The 18,245-nt window shown below is 42.3% G+C and overlaps 1 protein-coding gene across 2 annotated transcripts in view; it reads left to right on the top strand.

The window, feature by feature from the left end:
* Nucleotides 1–6: 6 nt before the first annotated feature.
* The window catches only part of FOXK1 (forkhead box K1), a 56,514-nt gene continuing 38,275 nt past the window's right edge, over nucleotides 7–18,245 (top strand). For both annotated transcript variants that reach the window (XR_005954724.1, XM_041462421.1), the window contains exon 1: nucleotides 7–284. Coding sequence is in view for 1 of the 2 variants with exons in the window: in XM_041462421.1 (XP_041318355.1) it covers nucleotides 76–284 (209 nt within the window). In the remaining variant the exon portion in view is untranslated. The remainder of the gene's footprint in view (nucleotides 285–18,245) is intronic.

Here is an 18,245-nt window from a genome sequence, read left to right as displayed (position 1 = left end):
CCCCCGGCCGCGCCGCCCGCCGCCTGCACCGGGCCGGTGCTGGCGCGGCTGCAGGGCCGCGAGTTCGAGTTCCTCATGCGGCAGCCGGCCGTCACCATAGGCCGCAACTCCTCGCAGGGCTCGGTGGACGTCAACATGGGGCACTCCAGCTTCATCTCGCGGCGGCACCTGCAGCTCAGCTTCCAGGAGCCGCACTTCTACCTGCGCTGCCTCGGCAAGAACGGCGTCTTCGTGGACGGCGCCTTCCAGCGCCGCGGCGGCCCGGCCCTGCAGCTCCCGCCGCAGTGAGTGCCGGGGGCCGGGGGCGGCGGGGCCGGGCCCGCTCCGCAGGGCAGGATCGGCCCCAGCGGGCGGAGAGGGACCCTCTGTCCTGGGGAGGGGACGTGGGGCTGGGCGGAGCGGCGGCTCCTTCGAGGAGGGCACGGGGAGGGGTCCCTCGCCCCACGGAGCAGACGGTGAGCTGCCCGTGTCCCATGCAGGAGATGTGTGTCTGCCAGGAGAAGGGCCTGAGGTGATGGTGAGGGGCCACAGCTGATGAAGGAAACAGGGGTCAGGGGTCCCCCTGCCCAGCAGGGGTCTCAGGGGATGGTGTGGGTCTGCCTCTGAATGAGGTGGAGGGCTTGAGACAGCATCCCTCTGCTCACAGACAGCCTTAGGGGGCAGTGAAGGTTCCCTCACTTGAAGTTGGTCACAGTGGGTGAGGAACACTCACCTGGTGCAGGGCTTGAGGGACGTCTGCCTGATAAGGTTCTGAGCATCAACATGGGATGTCCTCACCTTCCCAGCCTTGCTGTTGTCTGTGGCCGAGAAAGAGGAAGATGATGGTGTTTGGGACTGGGGCTGCTCCCTCTGAGAGAGCCATGTCTGGGGAAAAGGTGTGAAGAAGTGTAAGCCCCTCGCTGCAGGGTGTCCCCCATGGTCATCATCCTCCATGCTTGCCTGCAGACAGACTCATGTTCAACTGGTGGCTCCTAAGGGTTTCAAAAAGACAGAAAAGAAGGAAAGACTCTCAGTGGGCTAAAACTTGCTACACCCAAGCCTTGTCTTCCTTGGAAAAGATTTAGCAGAAAAAGTTGGAAACCACTTCGCCAGAATTGCTTACTTAAGGGTTGGCAAGTTAGGTGTTGTTCTTGGTGTCTCTATGGAGCAGCAGAAAGAAAAGAATCAGGCCAGGCTGGGGGTGATGCTGCTCACCGGGACAGCAGGTGCCCAAGGGTGTCTTTGCTTCCTTATGGAAGGATAGAGTGGTGCAGAAGGGTTTGCTGTGCCACCAGGGTCTGTGCTCTGTTAAATTCTCTTGCAGCAAGAAGAATGAGGTTGATGTTACTCTAGTTCTTCCTCTGAAAACATTGTTTATAGTTGCTGAGTACTGTCCAGCCACGGCAGTGCTTCACCCCAGGGCAGCAGTGTGATGGTGGTGGGTGATGTAATTCCTGTGTGCATCTCCTCAGGTTCTTCCAGACTGACTGTGCCTAATGCCATCGCTGAGTACACTGTAAAGGCAGGAGATTGGGGGTTGTTGTTTGTATAAAACATCTGTTTTTATCTGTCACGTTTTGGCTTAGGTACTGTTTACCTCCAGCACCAGGGTCCTGGAGTTATCCCTCTCTCGCCAGCCTGTCGCTCAGGAGAGGGTTTTTTAATTACTCATTTCCTCTGCAGGCTGCTTCATTTTGTACTTAGTAATTTACTTACAGCTCCCTGGCTGCTCACTCTCTGAGGCATTTTGGTTTCTAACGTGTTTCATTTTCTAAAAGAGATATCCTTTAGTGTCTGGTTAATTAATCTGGCTTTGTAAAACAAGACCACCCGAAGCCCTGGGCACTTCTGTTGTCATTCCCTCTGGCTGTGGTATCTGTGCAAGCTCTCTGCTCCCTGTCATTCTGTTTCTTCACTTGGTTAATCATAAGCATTGTGACAGAAAACTATGTCAACCACCAACCTCGTTGCTTATTTCTCTCCCCTTTGCTCCTGACTCCTGGAGTGGGAATGGCAACTTTCCTTCTGCATTGCTTTAAAGGGAGGAGTTTAATGTACACTTCTGAACTCTACACAATAAGGCGTCCTCATAGCTTGGCTGCTGGTTGAGCTACATAAATAAACTTGGTGCTCCTCCCTTTCTGACTTCCAGAGTAGGAAAATGTTTTGCATCAATCTAAAGGAATTTGCCCCCTTGCTTCTGTCAGGTAAACAACTCCTTACTGGCCAGTCAAGGGTTTGTAACTCAGACCAGGAAAAAGAAAATCTTGTTGAAGCTTGGCGTACAGAGTCTTGATTGAGGCTTGAAACTGTCTGCTGTTATCTCATTATCTCCACTCTTGAAAAATCAGGCAATTCTCTCCTAGTCACCCTCTCCACACACACAAAAATCGCTCCCCAGTAAACATAAAATGCAATTTCTTTCTTGCAGAGAAGCCTGTGAGCTTACTGCCAGCTAATGTTGTCAGAAGGAGGACAAAGTGAGGACAGGTTGTAGTACACAGATTTTACACAATGTTTTCTGCATATTATGGTAACACTCCTGCTGTGTTTGATGCAGCCACACCTTTTCCATATACCAGCAGAATGTACAGTTTATGTTAAATTTCAGGAATTAGTGATCATTCCATCCAATGTTTTAGAGGAAGTCGTTGTGATGTGGGGAGCTCTTGCTGGTAATACTCTAAAAATTAGTTGTTTGAGTGGTTGTCCTCCCTTTTCTCCCCACACTTGTAAAGGATGGCAGAAATGTGCAAAGTGCTGTTTTCTTTGGACCACTGCAGTCACTGCTGCTGTTGCTTTACAAGCAGAGGAAATGCTTGTGCATCATGAGATCATGAATGGAAGCAGAGGGTTCCAGGAAAAAGTGTCTTTCAGTTGTAGTTCATACTGTTCGTCAAAAAATAGATGATGAGCTCATAAATTCTGTTTTCTGAGGTTCCTTCTCACTTTACTATTTCTGTATAGAACTTCTCTTTTCTAAGTTTTCTAAGTTTAGTAGTAATTCCTGAAATGTATGGAGAATCTTGTCAGGAGGGGTGGGCAGGGAGGAAAGAGGGGGAGTTTGAGACCTCTCTTGAAGGCTGTACTTACCTCCTGTCTCAACAGCCCTACTCATAATCAAGGGCTTTTGAAAAGCTTTGTATCACTTCCTCCATCAACGTGGTGTGTGTGGATTCTCTGCTGTAACCAGGATTTTACTGCTGGGCAGGAGTATCATATTCCACAGCTGTGTTGTTATGGGAGGTTGTATTTCACAGATGTGATGACATAACTATACAGTATAATTAAACACTAATAACCAACAAAGAGGACATTTCCTAGAGGTTAATGACAGTTAGGAGCAAAGTGGGTGGAAGAGTGGAGGGCCTATGGTACAGCTGAAGATCTTTAATCAGTTTAATTAATAAGTGCCACACTACGGCAGACATCACAAATATAAATCAAGATGAAATGATGGAAGTACTTACATCAAAAATAAGTGCTTCAAATCAAATTAAGGGTTTGCTAGAAACTCTTTTTATAGCTTGTGATGTTTTTTTAGCTGTGCTTGTGGGAGCTGGAAATCTGTAGATAAATATCTGGGTATTTTTCTATAAGAAAGAGAGGAACTCAAAACTACCAGGAGAATATGCACTAGGTTTTAAAAACTCTTGATACCAGCAAAAGTGTAAGATAGAGCAGGGACCATTAAGTGCAGTATTTTTTCCTGTTGAATACAGTAATTTCTTAAAATTTATGGTGTAATCAAGTGTTTACGGGATCAGATTAATGATGAATTATTAACTTTTTCTTTGTTTTCTTCAAAATTGACTCAGTGTTAAAAATAATTGGCAATAACAAGTTGGACACTTCAGTAACTAAAATAAGCATTTCTTTAGTTATTTATTTATTTTGTCCCCCAGAACAGAAGGCACTGTAGCAGTAGAAAGTTTAACTTGCTAACCTGAATTTTAAGTAGCTATGAGTCAGGTCTTCAGATGCTCCTAAATACAAAAGTTCTATTGACTAAACCTGCAAGTGTTGCTTGAGCATAGCCTGATAATAGCACTTGAGCTTTCTGAACTGTGAGCTCAATAGATTGGAAAATGATGCTTGTCTGGGAATGTTTCATGGGATATTTGCTTATTGCTGCTGTGACCATTTTGAATTTTTGCAGTAGCATAATTAATGGAGCCTGAAGTTGGTGTTTTTGAGTGTAAATGAGTTCTTTCAGTATGAGGTTTCTAAGCATAAAAACAAGTTTTTAAACCTGTAGTTCTTTTAGCATTTAGGAAATAAATGGAGGAGCTTTTTTAGCTTGAGAATAAATTCAAGGGAAGTAAATATATGGATAGAGGAAATCAAATTAAAACACAGAGTTAAAATAAAAACATTATATATATAAGCCCCATTATAAATTGAAAACTTACCCTGCATGTCAAGTTTTATTAAGAGCATACTGCTTTATTTATAATGAGATTTTTCTAGATGCTCGATAAACTTGACAAAAATAAATAGTCCAATACTCTGACCACACACCAAGGTGCTGATCCTGCAGAATTTTACACGTGCATTAATCTTTCCGTATTGTGAGTACACAAGTTCCCTTTGGTGTTTGAGTAGTGGGGGGGGTCTCAGCAACCAGAAAAGGGAGAATTAGATCCAATTTCTAAGGGACATAGCTGTACAGTCTGATAGCCAGAAACTCCAGGCACTAATTCAAGTGTAAAAAAATGCCATATTCTAGGGAAATGGAGATGTGCACAGTGCACTGCAGTGTTTTGGTGACCTCACCAACCACTCAAGCTCCATTCTTGTGGTTGGAGCGATGCCACCACGGTGGGGACGAGGGAGGGGAGGGTGTCCTTACATCTGGGGGCAGCTGCACACCCTGTGTACACACACCAAGGAAATGCTTTCACCACAGAACCACGACTGCAGAACTAGTTGTTTCTGAAATGCTGCATATGTATGTTGTCTCTGGTAACTCCTCAGGTAGTTTTGCTTTTTAAATATTGCATTATCTACATTTGCAACAATTTTCTTTTTTTTTGTTCCTTGTTTGAAATACGTTGTTTGCTGTGCTACAGCTTGTGGATGGTGGTTTTACTCTTGCTAGAAACCCTTTAAAGATTTGCTTTCTTAGTGCTTCATCTTGTATTTTTCATGCTCATACTTAATTTCAAAGACTGTCTTTGAGAACAGGTTTTTTTTGTTGCACAGCAAGATGTGATAAAGGATTACCTGATTTTAATTATGGAATTCATGTCAAGTAATAATTTTTGGCTAAGCAGCTCAATTTGTCATGAGTTATATTAAACGTTTAAGGGAAAGTTTCTCTCATGTGAAACTGCTGCTCAATTTGTTGATTCAAAAATAGCTGTGCTGTAAGTCAGGTTGTGAATATAAACTAAGGTTATGCAAAACTCAGTGTATGTCCTTATGGATTCTTTTAAACCAGGCTTGGTTCAGCTTAGCTGATGTGTTGATTATGAAAAGATTAATCTAACGAGAACATGCCACACTTGTCTTGTACAGTTTTGTGGGGAGTCTCAGCTATAAAGTCATAAATGTGGATTCAAGTTGTGCTGGTGTAACTTCTTTGTGCTAGCAAACTCTTAATCATGGCACGTATCCTTAGGTGACTGCGGATTCCTTCCTGTGGGTACTGTTTTGTTTTCATATAAATCTAGAGGATGAATGAGTGTGAAAGTTTTTGTTTTTCTGAAAATGGGGAATAAAAATGATGAAATCTGTAGTAATTCATATCCTTAGTTATTTTGGTGCCAGCTGTGTGAGCATACTCACGGTAGAGCATCCTGTCCCGGTAACAAATCAAAATAATGCTGTTTGCTTTGTTTTTTACCCTCCCTCTCCAGAAAACGTGATAGGCAGCCTTGCACTGAACAACTGAGGACATAAATGACAAGCAGATTAATGTGCCTGTTGTCTTTGTGAGCAAGCTCCCAGTAACTGCTCCACTGGCCATTTGGCATCTGAGCTGTTCTGTGGGACACCAAATTCTCTCTCTCGGTGTTGCGGTTGCCTGGAGGGGTAGATGTGGCAACAGGATGTTGGTAGAGAACGGGGAACTACTTGAATTTGCCACTTATGCCATGCAAATAAAGGTTTATTGCTGGCCCAGGTGTGGTAATTGGTGTCTGTTATTGAGAGGAGTTTGTGCAGTGATGTCAGAGAGCAGAGCCAGCCAGGGTTTGGGGGCTGCTCTGTGACAGCCTGGGGTGACAAAGGGGACACAGGCTGGTGAGGTGCTTGTTAAACCACTCAGAGAGCTGACAGTTCCCTCCAGCTGGCTTTCCTATTCTGGGGGGATCTCTGCTAGCACTCAGCTCCATATCAGCTCCCCTGGCACGTGGTGATTTACTGAGCTCCTTCTAGCTCAGTGTCTGAGCAGTGGCTGGGTGTTCTGCCATCAGAGCCAAGGGGCTCTGTAACCAGAAATGCTTCACAGACCAAGCTTCACCTCACTGCTGGTTGGATGTGGATGAAACAGCTTTCCTTTCCAATCCAAGTGGAACTGTGGTTAAAAAAAGAAAAATCATGTGCTTTTGAGTTGGTGATGTTAATGAAAAGGGAGAAAATTTCTCATTTGCTTTTAGTACAGATTCTTTCCTTTCCTTTTCCTTAACAGCTGTCCAGAGCACAGAGGCTTCTCTCACATGTAGCCATGCCCAACACCAACTTTGTTTTATTATCTTTGGTTCAGTCCCTCTACATCCAGGAGTTTCCTGAGGTTGAAAGTCTCGTGACTGAGATATCCACTGTAAAGAAAGAATAGTCCACAGGGTATTGGGTGATGAAGGTCTTTGTTCTCTTACAGCTGAATATGCTTTGCAGCAAATGCCTGAGAAGTCCCCTGAGCTTATGCAGTGTTTTCTGACAGGTAAACTTAGGTTAAAATGTTGGTTTATGCATCTGAAATGGCTGATGGGCCCTGATGTAACTGACTGCAAGTCTGAAACCAGGGAAAATGTGGAGGTGTCATTTTTGCAATGATTTTTTTTTCTTTGACAAATTTGCAAGATGAAAAAGCTGAAGCATTTTTTTCTGTCTCCTGAATGTGGGCTATGAAAAGACATCTTGATGTACTTCCAGACGTGGTTAATCGACTAATTGTGAGTACAAATTATTGTCTGGTCTTAATGCATTCACTTCAGTCAATAATTCAGTATTAATCACTGAACTGTTTTTTCAAGTATTTATAAGTCTCCCTATTTCAGTTGACTGCAGACTCCTCATAAAAGCAGATTGATGAGATGCTTATAGAGCAGATGAATTTCTCCCTTAAGTAAATGTGAGTGAAAATTTCCATCCAATTGTATATTCTTTGTTTTCATAGTACAAATACAATTTTACTAATGTCTATTCACTCTTGTACACAAATGTTTTTTGCTAGTAATTCACATCTTTGGTTTCTTCAGAACAGCTCAGTAAATGCATGTGTGCATTCCTTCTGCATGGCACTTAATTTTTATGAAATACATATTTTATTGGACAGTAAAACATTTAAGTATCTTAATGGCCTAATTAATACTCTGTATCCACTTCTGTCATGTGTATTTTGCTCTTCGTTAAGCTTCTGCTCCGTTTTTCATGTCCTCGTGCATTTTTTATCATAAAAATTTCAAGCAATCTTGAGAGAGCAGTCTATTACAAGGCTGTTCTTTGAATATTCAGCAACTCTAAGATTTGATTGATAGTCTCTTCCCTCCCATCCTGTCTATTTTTAGTAACTTAAAAGCGAGTTTAATTTCTTGGGTTGTCCTTTGTTGTGCATGTGCAATTTACTTTGGTGGTTTTCCTCCCTCCTTTAAATGTACCAGATATGTAATTTTCATGTTCTTTAAGGACATCTTGACAGTTGGGGAGAAATAATGTAGAAGTTAATTAGGAGCTCTGCCTTAGCTGAAGGAGCAAAGATGGACAGTCTTTGTCTGGTTGTGTTAATATATGCTGTGTGATTAGGATAGGAGGAGAAGTGGAAGGAAACTTTAAGCACATTGTTGCCACTTATTATCCTGCCCCAAGAATCTTCTAGCACAAGAGCCTGTTTTCATGTGCAAGCACAATCCACTCCATCTTTTAGGACAGAATGAGGAGACAAAAAGCCTTGCAGAGGTGGTGTAAGCACTGTGGAAAAGAACATCCCTCCCCCTCTCTCTGAAATACAACCTTGGAGCTGTACCCCTTTTTTCTGCTTCGTGCCACTTCAAGGAGAGCCTTGGGAAATCTTCCCACACAAACTGTTTTAATCTTCTATCTCCCTTTAGGCCACATACAGAAGCCACCAACAGTTTTCTAAGCAGGACTGGACTCCCTGCAGAGCCAGTTTGTGCACTTGCTAAAGGAATTGTTCTTGAGCAACTTCAGGCCTTTCCTCTCTCGAGGGCATAAGAACTCTGGACTCTTACACACTCGGAATCCTGATTGTGTGGGAGGAGAAAAGGACGAGAAACAGAAAGCAAATTTTGTTTCTACTTGATGGGTAGACCAAAAATTATTTTGGTTTTCATACTCAGTTTGAGGCATAGCCCAAGCCGGTAAGGGTAGGCTCTTGGTGTGGGAGATGTGCCAACTGCTATTTATTTATTGATTTCGTTCCTTTTTTTAAGTGTCTCATGGCTGGTGTAACGTGGTGCTGGTGGCTGCCTGCCCACCATGTGTAAAGGGTGTTGGCTGTCAACAAGCTAGGCAATTGGGTGGCTTTGCCTCCTTCTGCCTTGTCCATTCAGCTGGATAATTACTGTGGCTCTTCTTTTCCCATCTCTCCCTCAGACACTATCTAATGAGACAAGATAATGAAATTGTTTTAGTCCTGGGAAGACCTGCAAAGGAGGTCAAAGGCTGGCACATGCTTTGCTGCTAATGCCTTTATGGAACATTAAGGCAAGCACTGAAGTTTCCTTAAGGTATAGGAATTCTTAGGAGAAAATTCCTGATTGCTAGTGGTTCAGTGAAAGAATTGCTATCTTTTTTTGTGTGTATGTTGTGTAAACAAGGCATACGCAGACTGGCTGTTGAAAATAGGCACAATCGAGTAGTTTAGACTTGCACATCACCTGTTTGCAATTGTGTAAAAATCGCTGCAAACAGCTGCAGGATGAAGTTGGGAAACAAGTTTGTTATGATGGGTACTGATTCTGAATGTGAGGTCTCTTGTCACCAAATGGGTGCATCCTCTTCTCCAAGAGACTACAGTTTCTTCTCTATTTCTTCTGCTTTGCTCTCTATTGCAAGAATGAGAATTCCTATTAAAAAAACCTTTAGCAGAAAAACCTATAGGCCAGAATTCTATTGTCCAAAAAGCTGATACTGCAAACTGTGAAGTTCATATCAATCTTCCATGTAAGATACATCCATTAAAGTAAAATGTTTCCCTAATTCTGTATATTCTCCTGAAGCAAAGGAAAGGGAGCATTAAACTATGCCATTAATATGACAATATAACTCTCCAAAATTTTTGTAATTTAAAAATATAGAAACCACTGGGGTGACAACTTCCACATGTGCTGTGTTTTGCAAGAGTCATTGTCACTTCAGTTGGTTAAACTCTTTTCAAGGTCTAAACCCCACAGTCCAGTTGTATATATTGGCAGGATTTAAAATACCTTAGAAATCTTGTGATTGTTTTTTATTGTTTGCAATCTTAACCACGTCCTGCTAGGTGGCCTTTCACAAGCCAATTCAATACATCATCATCTGAATCATAGTAAAATTATTCTTTTTTTAGTAGGAGGGAAGGTTGTGCCTGGGATTCTCTTTTATCCTTTATTTTAAATGTCAGTATTTGGAAGGATGCAGGTGGATGTCACTTTGTAGACACTTGTGTGAGAGACTCTGTTGCCCCAAATGTTTATTTGGCTCTGAGTCTAGAAGTTGTCAGCTTTTAAAACATTTAAACTACCCTCAGAGCTGTTTTAAAACAGTAATCCTGGCTTCCTCTACTGGGTATTGAATGGATTGTGAAATGTCTTCAGAGGGAGTGGAGCGGACTTATGTGAACATTTTGCAAAGTTTTAACTCCATATGGGTAGTTTTTTATAACATACATAAATAGTACATTAGCTTTTCCAAATCACTTTCTAAATGAACTGAACCAGCCTCAAAGGAAAATACATCATAGTCATGCTCTGCGTGTTAGAGCCCTCTCAGAGAGCCTGATTGAATTCAAAGGTTAGTACCATCCCACACACAGGCTTTTTCTGGCATATATATGTGGAAATTAGGATTTTTTTTCCTGAGCTTTACTGAGGTGATTTTGTTTTGCTCAGCCTTTCCTAATGTGTTTATAGGTAGTTCCCTGCCTTTGGAAGGGTGAGTCTGCTAAATGACTTGTGTGAGACCTTTCAAGGTATTGGGCTGGCTACTTGAAAGCAAACCCTACAATGATGAATGGCCCATTAGAAGAAAGTTGATGGCATTGTAAATGAGATTTTACATGAGAATCAAACTGCTCTAGTGTATCCAGCAAAGATGCTGAAACAAGTGCCTCTCTCTGAAAAGGTTATTAGGAGATTTTATGAACTGTTTTTTTTCAAAGTTAGTTTCCCCTTATTCTCCAGGGTACAAAAATTCCCCAAGAGTCTGGATGCTTGTAGTAATAAGAAAGGGTCTTCTCGAGGAAATGGGAGTTAGGATGAAAATGGGAGTAGAATTGAAGTTGGCCAGACTTGTGTAGTGAAAGGGGCAGGATCTGCAGCCAGCTGAAAGTTCCATGGCAGTTGAGCAAAGATTTTAAATTCTTGGTATTGAGTGAGGTATGGAAATGAACAACCAGTGCTTCTTGTAGAGGCCAACTGTGGCCCTGCAGTTAGTTCCATACTGTCAGTACATATTTAATTCTTGGTGTACTGTTTAATTTCTTATTGAAAACAGAACTCTGTGTAGAAGGTGGTATAGGGAAGTTCCTCTGAGCGTGGGTGCAGAAGGGGCTTTTTTTTTGGCACTGAGGTAGGTGTTAATTGTGGTTTATGATTGAGGGGGAAACATAGTTGAGTGTTTCTGCCAAGATGAGCAAAGAAGGAAAATAGTTAATATTGACCTTTTTCATTTTAACCAAGATCAGTGGGACCAGCAGAGGCTTGGAAAGCCTCTCAGAAGGGCTCTTGAATTTCACAGAAGCAGGGAAGGAATGAGAGGTGGTGGCAGAGGCTGAGTCACTTCTTGTGGTCTCTGCTGTGGTAGAATGGAAGCCAGACTTAGGCTCTTATCTTAAGGTTTATCTTGGAGCAGGGAAAAATTGAGTGTGAATGGGGGCTAGGCAGCCTTTTCTGGTTTTCTGCATCAGAAAATGGGTACATGTGTGTGTATTCCAGAGCTGGTGTTGAGCGTTTCTGTGACATCTCTGGAAAGCAGTGTCAGACTCACTGCCTGGTGCTGCCAGAGTAGCCACGGTCCAGGAGTCTTGAAGCTGCCAGGGGCTACGTGTTGTCACTGGGATTGGGAGCTGTGGTTTGGCAGTGCTCCCTTAGGACTGGGGAAAGTGGGAAATGAGAAATCCTACAGGAGGGTGAGACACGTCAGGCCTCTGAGCCCTTGCAAGGGCTGAGCAGAACGTGCTCCTGATCCAAGGCTGTGCAGTGTCTGCCATTTCAGCCTTACAGTGCAGAATTTGATGTCTGAGGAAGGATCAGTGCAGGATGAGGTGGCCAGAGCAGAATCCAGAATTAAATGTCATCCTGCATTGTTTCATAAGAGTTGCCTTTCATTGTGCACTTGAATTTACTTAGTGGGACAGCAAGTTACCATGGGGGTGGATGGACTAACCTTGTTTATCACTGTACTTTATTTTTCCAATACCATAAAACCTACGCTGCTGTCAAGCACACACTTGAAGTATATTTATCTCCATGGAGTGCTTTTCTCTTTGAAACTTCTGTTCTACTCCACAGTTCTGCCAATTTGATCTGTACTTCAGCTTTGTTTAATGGCTGTTATCTGGTAGGGTTGGGATTTAGTTTTGTTTTGGCATTTTTCCTCTAAAACATCGCATTGGGATCTAAAATGAAGCTGCTTCAGAACTGAACACTCAGATATGATATTTGTTTTTCCCGGTGTTGTTAGAGTGACAGCCATATAAACAAAGCTCTGTGTCCTCTGAAAAAGTCCCAAACTTCTGGGAATGAAGAGTCCTCCAGGGCTTTCTGAAGATGCTGCCTTAAGACACATCTTAGCTCTTAGTCAGAGTAGGAGTGACAAGTGTGATGTTGACTCTTCCAAGATGGACACTGGCTGAACATGACTGAAATCCCCATTTTCTTGCAGCCTATTTTACAGAGGTAAAATAGAGGCCAGTAGTGAGAAGTTATTCAGAAGTGTTTGAAGTGTAGAGCTACTTATTCTGTCACCCAGCCCCATGACAAACGGTGGTTAAAATCCCTGGAGAGATCCTGTAAATCCTAAATACACATTTACCTCTAAACAGCTACCCAGCCCCATGCCAAACGTGGTTAAAATCCCTGGAGAGATCCTGTAAATCCTAAGTACACATTTACCACTTGATCAAGGTGGGCTGCACTTGTAGAGAGAAACAATTGATCCTGCTGTCCCTGTGTTGATGTTTGTGGCTCTAGCATGTGTGGTAAGCAGGAGAGGAGTTAATTTTAGCTTGATTAGCAACACAGAAGGGAATCGAGATGACTGTTGTAAATCGCAGTGGGATGAGATCAATGAGGGTAGTTTATTTCCATGCATCTGAGTGGGTGTTCTAAGCAATTTAATTTTTCTTTTTTGTTTGTTTTTAAGAGAACCAGGAATGTTAATGCATTTAGTCCTTGAAATCCTTCCATGGCTGCAGTCCTGGATATTTTAATGTTGTTGCATGGTCACTGCTTTAAATGAACACCAGGTGCTTGTGTGCTGTTCCCCAGCAGTTCTTTGTTTCTCTGCTCTCTGTTACCTGGCTCAGCAGCAAGTGGCGAGTGATTTTCAGTACTGCACTCTCCGTTTTTTCTCCTACTCACCTTTGTTTATATTCTGGAGCATGTTCCCAACTGTTTATGATTAAACATTGCTCAAACAGCCAGGGTAAGATTTATTGACACAAAGGAGGCTGGGAGGAGGGAGTGGCTGGCTGGTCATCTGTGTCTACTTGCAGCTGATAGTGATGTTATTGACGTTGTCCACATGTCTCTGCAGTGGCCGTGGTGTGTCCCAGAGGCTGCCGTCCAAAATCACTGGCAAGGGACTGATCCCTGGCAGCACAACCTTTTTCCCTTTGTGTGACACAGTAAAAGCTCCAGCAAGGCAGTTTGTGTAGCTGATACACTCCTTTCCCTTCAGTCAGGCCTTCTGGAAAAACCCCTTGGCTCTTGAGGAGGAGATCTCTATTTTTCTCTTGGTGGGGGAGGCTTGGTGATCTCCACAGAGAGAAATCAGGATTTGAAACGTGCTAAAGGGGTTGTGACCTGCAGGAGTTTTAAGTGGTGATACTTTTAAAAAAGGCATCTTGAAAAACAATGCTGTTATATAGAATGCAAAGAAGTTCAAAATGGAAGATTGGAAAGTGAGCACTATTTAGGAAAATAAATTAAAATACAGAAATATTAGAGTTAAAAAGAGACTCAGTTCATTTAAAAAAGCCTTTTCTGGAACTAAAACAATTTGTTTCCTGGCCCCTCTTAGCTATGTACAAACCAGATAACTGTTTAGGTTTTGGAGTGTCTATATGTAGCATATTAAGTTTTGGTTATTTATTTTCAAGTCACGGATACTGATAAATTTTCAAGTTTTAGGGAAAAAAATAAAACATAATATTGACAATATACTAAAAAATTAACAGATTGATCAGCCTAACATGGAAAGGAATTTTTACACTTCTAAGATTTGGTCATACAAGTGAGATACACACACGTGTTGCACGTAATTTACGCTTTCTCTGAAGATCAAATATTTCTTGGCTGGTGCAGAAATGGTTAAGATAGGATCTAGACCTCCACAGGCTGGAATACCTGATTAGAGCAGCCGTGGTACAAAGGCTGTTGTGTGTTATATAGAGTCTCTTAACTCTCCTTATTTTTATGTATACAACCACACACACAACAAAATAACATAATAGGCTTGCTGTGTGTTACAGATGGTATCAGGCATCTGCAGTGCTGATAGTGAAACTTTCTGGTGCAGGCAGCCAACTTCATTTAAATAAAAGCCTCGTCTGCTCTTTGTGCCAGCCCACTTCTTCGGTGGCAAACTTTCATATCAGGTTTTTGGTGTCAGGCCACTCGTTCTGACACATAAAACAGCTCCCTGTTCCCAAGCTTCAAAATAAACAGCAGCTTTATGGTTAATTTTAGCCTTTAAGGACATCTTACTAAATGTTCTCTGCAGGTCTGTTAACACCCCTGGGAATGCAACTGCAGGGCTTTTCAGCATTGGAAAGCTGAAAGGCAGAATAAATGAGAGAGTGGAATTGTCAGGCAGAGTGTGGTGCTGGGTGAAGATGTGGTTTGCCATATGACACACAGAGAAAAATTCACTGTAACTTAACTGTGCTCAGAGACATGAAGTTGTTTATAGTAAGGACTAGACAGCAGAACAGAGCAGCTTCTGTAATGCTGTGGTGGAAGTGGGGCCAAAATTCACCCTTGGGAGCCTTTAACAAAAATAATCAAACAAAACCCTGAGCCAATATTGATCCAAAGGTAGATGTCATTGATGCAGATTAATTTATATTGATGTCAAATCACATCTGATTTTTGTGGGTGTAGGCAAGTCCTAAGGTTCCTGCATTTAGCACCTTGGCAAACTTGAGGTAGATCTTCCCTGGCTGTACTCCATGAAATCTGCCCTACGTGCTGCTGACCTGCAGTGTGCTGGTGTGCAAAGGAATAGGAGCACTTGGGAAGGGAGCAGGAATTTGTGTTCTGATAGCCAGCCTTGTGCCCAGCACTCCTGGTTTGGAATGAATGGCATACTTTGAAGCTGACTCCAATGTTTTGAAATGTGAAGCTGAGGGAGGTACAATTACAGCACCACCTCTTTGTTTCTCTGCCCGGTGGATGGGCACCCAGTAATAACCGTGTCATGTTGTCATCAGTATTTAAGAGGTGACTTTTGTGGTGGGCTTCAACAGAGACTCTTCACCTTAATGGTATTTGTTATAAAAGCCTACTAATTATATTCTTTTGATTATACCATGGCTTGGTTTCTGATATCATCTTACTTATCATTTGTCTGGAAATAATTGTCAAGATTTTTCTGGGTCACTTTTAATATTAGTTTTAGTAGTTAAGGCTTTTTAGGTTCTAAAAAGATAAGTGAATTAATCCTAGTCAGGTGTGGATTGAGTTTGTAAACAGCTGGTGATAGTGGTGGTATTTTGAGAATATCCTTCAGCTTTTTTTGCAGACAATAAGGTGAATGAACAGACACTTAGGGCTGGCTTGTAGTTGCTGCTGAAAAACTTTCAGAAAGGTCATTTTTGAAAATGCACGTTCCTGACCATTTGCACTTTGATGGCTCTCTGGAGAAGACTGGAGCAGCTTCTAGTTGGGGTTATTTTGGCACTGGTCTGAGCAGGATTATTGTAAAATGCATCCTGCCAAGCTGGGGATAGTAGAATCTGGAGAAGACCTGTCAATAATGTTAATTCTCCAGGCAGGGTGGCAACTTCAGAGGGAGCCTCCTGCTATTCCTGCTGGCTCTCCATTAGCAGATTGAAACACCCTTCTCAGCAGTTCTGGCAGTTTCTCCCCTGCTCTTCTGTAAGCTGCTATTTTGATACTCCATGAATTTATTCCCTGACCTTGTTGCGGTGTTTCATTACACTGAAAAAGTGGCACCAATAATATCTTATCTTACCTGGTTTGCTCTTGTTTTTCCCTTTTCTGTGCTGTTTTACTCAACGGGGAGAATCTGAAAGTGAAGCTTTGCTTGATGTCTCAAATAATTTTCAAAGAGTGAAATCAGAACATTAATAAAGAGATGTAAGGAATGTAAAATAAAGACATATATACAAAAATACAGCTCTTGATTCTTCACTGCTAATTCTCCAGTGTGAAGCAGCCTCCAATGTTCTCACTTGAATGAAAAATTAACTCAATTTATCCATTAGCTCCCTGACAGCAATTAAAAGGATTGCTAAGAAAGATAAGAAATTGTGGGAAAGATGTGTAGAATAAAATGACTGTTGAAGCTTCACAGCATGGTATCTACAGAGCAAACCCTCCTGTAGGTTTTAATTTTAGCATCCATTTGTTGGAGCCTAAAACCAAAATGCTCATCTACTTCTGTGTGCTTTTAAGGAAGATAATATATGAACCAAACCAGCATTTTGTAGTTCTTTGGGTTGGGCTTCTGGGGTCTCTTTCCCTTTTAAGCCTTTCTTATTTTGTTTATGCTCCCTCCCCACACCACCTGCTTGGCTGAGTTTCACTCGCTGCCTTTTCCTGGGGTGGGCAGTGGCAGTGCTGCTCTCAGTGCTGTGAGGGGATGTCTGCAGGGACTGAGGCATCACAGATGTTTTCTGTGTATATCTGTGTGTGCCTGCTGCTGGCAGGGAGAAGAATCCCAGAAGTCTGGCCAAAGTTTGCTGTGAACTTTGCTGTCTTCAAAAGGAGTTTGCTAAAATACCTTCTTGAAAATCTGCCTCTGTGTGGAAGTGTTTCTCAATTTGTTTGAACCTTGATGAAATGGCATAGAGGGAAGCCCTGTGCAACTGTACTCAATAGAAACATTCATTACAGCTAATTTACTTGGTGCTTTTAAGAGATGTAACTATTCATAAGTTGTGGTTTTGCCTGATGCTGCTGGTAGTATTTGTTTTAAGTAGATACACTTGCCTGCACACGCTCTTTGCCCATCTGAAATCTTGTCTGGCTGTGTTGGATACCTCATTTTAAGCTTGGTGATCTGCAGTGTTAGGCAAATCCCGGTGTAACCTGGGTGCTTTCTCATTAAGGGAAAAAGTCCTTTATTGTGCATACAATTCCAGCTAACAGTAATAGGGAGCATAAAGGAAGGGTCTTGTCTGTGATCAAGAAATGGCAATTCTGAACTTTCCTGAAGCGCTGTCCTTGTTCAGCCATCTTACTGCATTTGCTTTCTCAAGGCTTTCTTCTTATTCAGTGAATAAGCTCAGGAAGCACAAAGGTACTAAACATCATTGATTTTGCAGCATGCAGAGCCTGTGTATCCCATCTGAGATAAACACAAACCCACTCCTGCTCCTGCAAACGGGCCCTGCCAGTTGCCATGGGAGGATTGCCATGGGTACACGGCCACAGGAGGCTCCTGTTGGAATGCAGAAAACATTTTTTGGTCTTTGTTTTGTCCCCTTGTAGACAGCCAAATGACTTGGGATTTGAAATAATTAGGCTGATTTTTTTTTTAAATGGTGACTTTTCTGATTCAGGAAGTTTTGAAAATTTCCAGCCTGAGAGTATCAGCATGTGGCTGATGTGATTTGCCTGATAAAGACCAGAGCTTTTCTCAAAATGAATGAATTACAGTTTGTTTTCTGAAAGGAGAATGCAGTCTTTGGATCATGTGATGCTTAAATCTGAGTCTGTGGTTACATGCTCTGTCTTTTTTATAGTCTATTACAAACCTGCAACATTTTTGCTGGTACCTTCTTCTCTCCTTTGTCTGCTTGATATTTTCCCCCTCCACCTTCTCTGTGCTGGTGATGCCATCTGGAAGGCAAGCTAAGGGATCTGATCTGCCTGGCAACTTAGTCCCACCCAAAAGGAAATGTATAATTATTGCATTTACCTGGTTTGCCTTGCTGTGCAGAGGTTTGGATGGTACTGTGGCACAAGGATGGGACTGAGAGGAAAATGGCAGAAGAGAAGGAATGGTGGTGGAGTGAAGGAAATGCCTCTTACAGCAGAGAATCAGATTTAGACTGTGTTAAAATAAATCTACATGAGGTTGAGTAACACAATTGATATCTCTTTGGGGAGATTATTTTTAAGGCAGACTAAACCAGAGAGCCATCCATGTGAGACACAGAATTTTACCCAGTTTCCCGTTACTCATTCCAACAAGTCCAGGAAAGATTAGGATTTCCAGCTAACTCAGATGTATTTCAGGGGAAGGACAGAAAATCCTTCCAGTAATCTGGAATTTACAGGGTAGTCAATAAAAATTCCACTGAATTGGATATGAGGAGTTCCTGATGACTTCAGTGTGAGTTTGCCTTTACTAAAAGTGGATTTACATTATTCCTAGTGCAGGAACAATACCTAAGGTAATGCCAGGAACCCCAGAACACTGATGTTCAGCTACTTGTGCATCTGGTGGAACATGGCAAGAGAAATAGTTGC

Source organism: Pyrgilauda ruficollis, unplaced genomic scaffold, assembly GCF_017590135.1.
Source record: "Pyrgilauda ruficollis isolate IOZ18807 unplaced genomic scaffold, ASM1759013v1 scaffold16, whole genome shotgun sequence".
Taxonomy (NCBI): Eukaryota; Metazoa; Chordata; class Aves; order Passeriformes; family Passeridae; genus Pyrgilauda; species Pyrgilauda ruficollis.
Note: the sequence above shows the minus strand (reverse complement) of the source record. Positions and strands in the feature narration are given on the sequence as shown.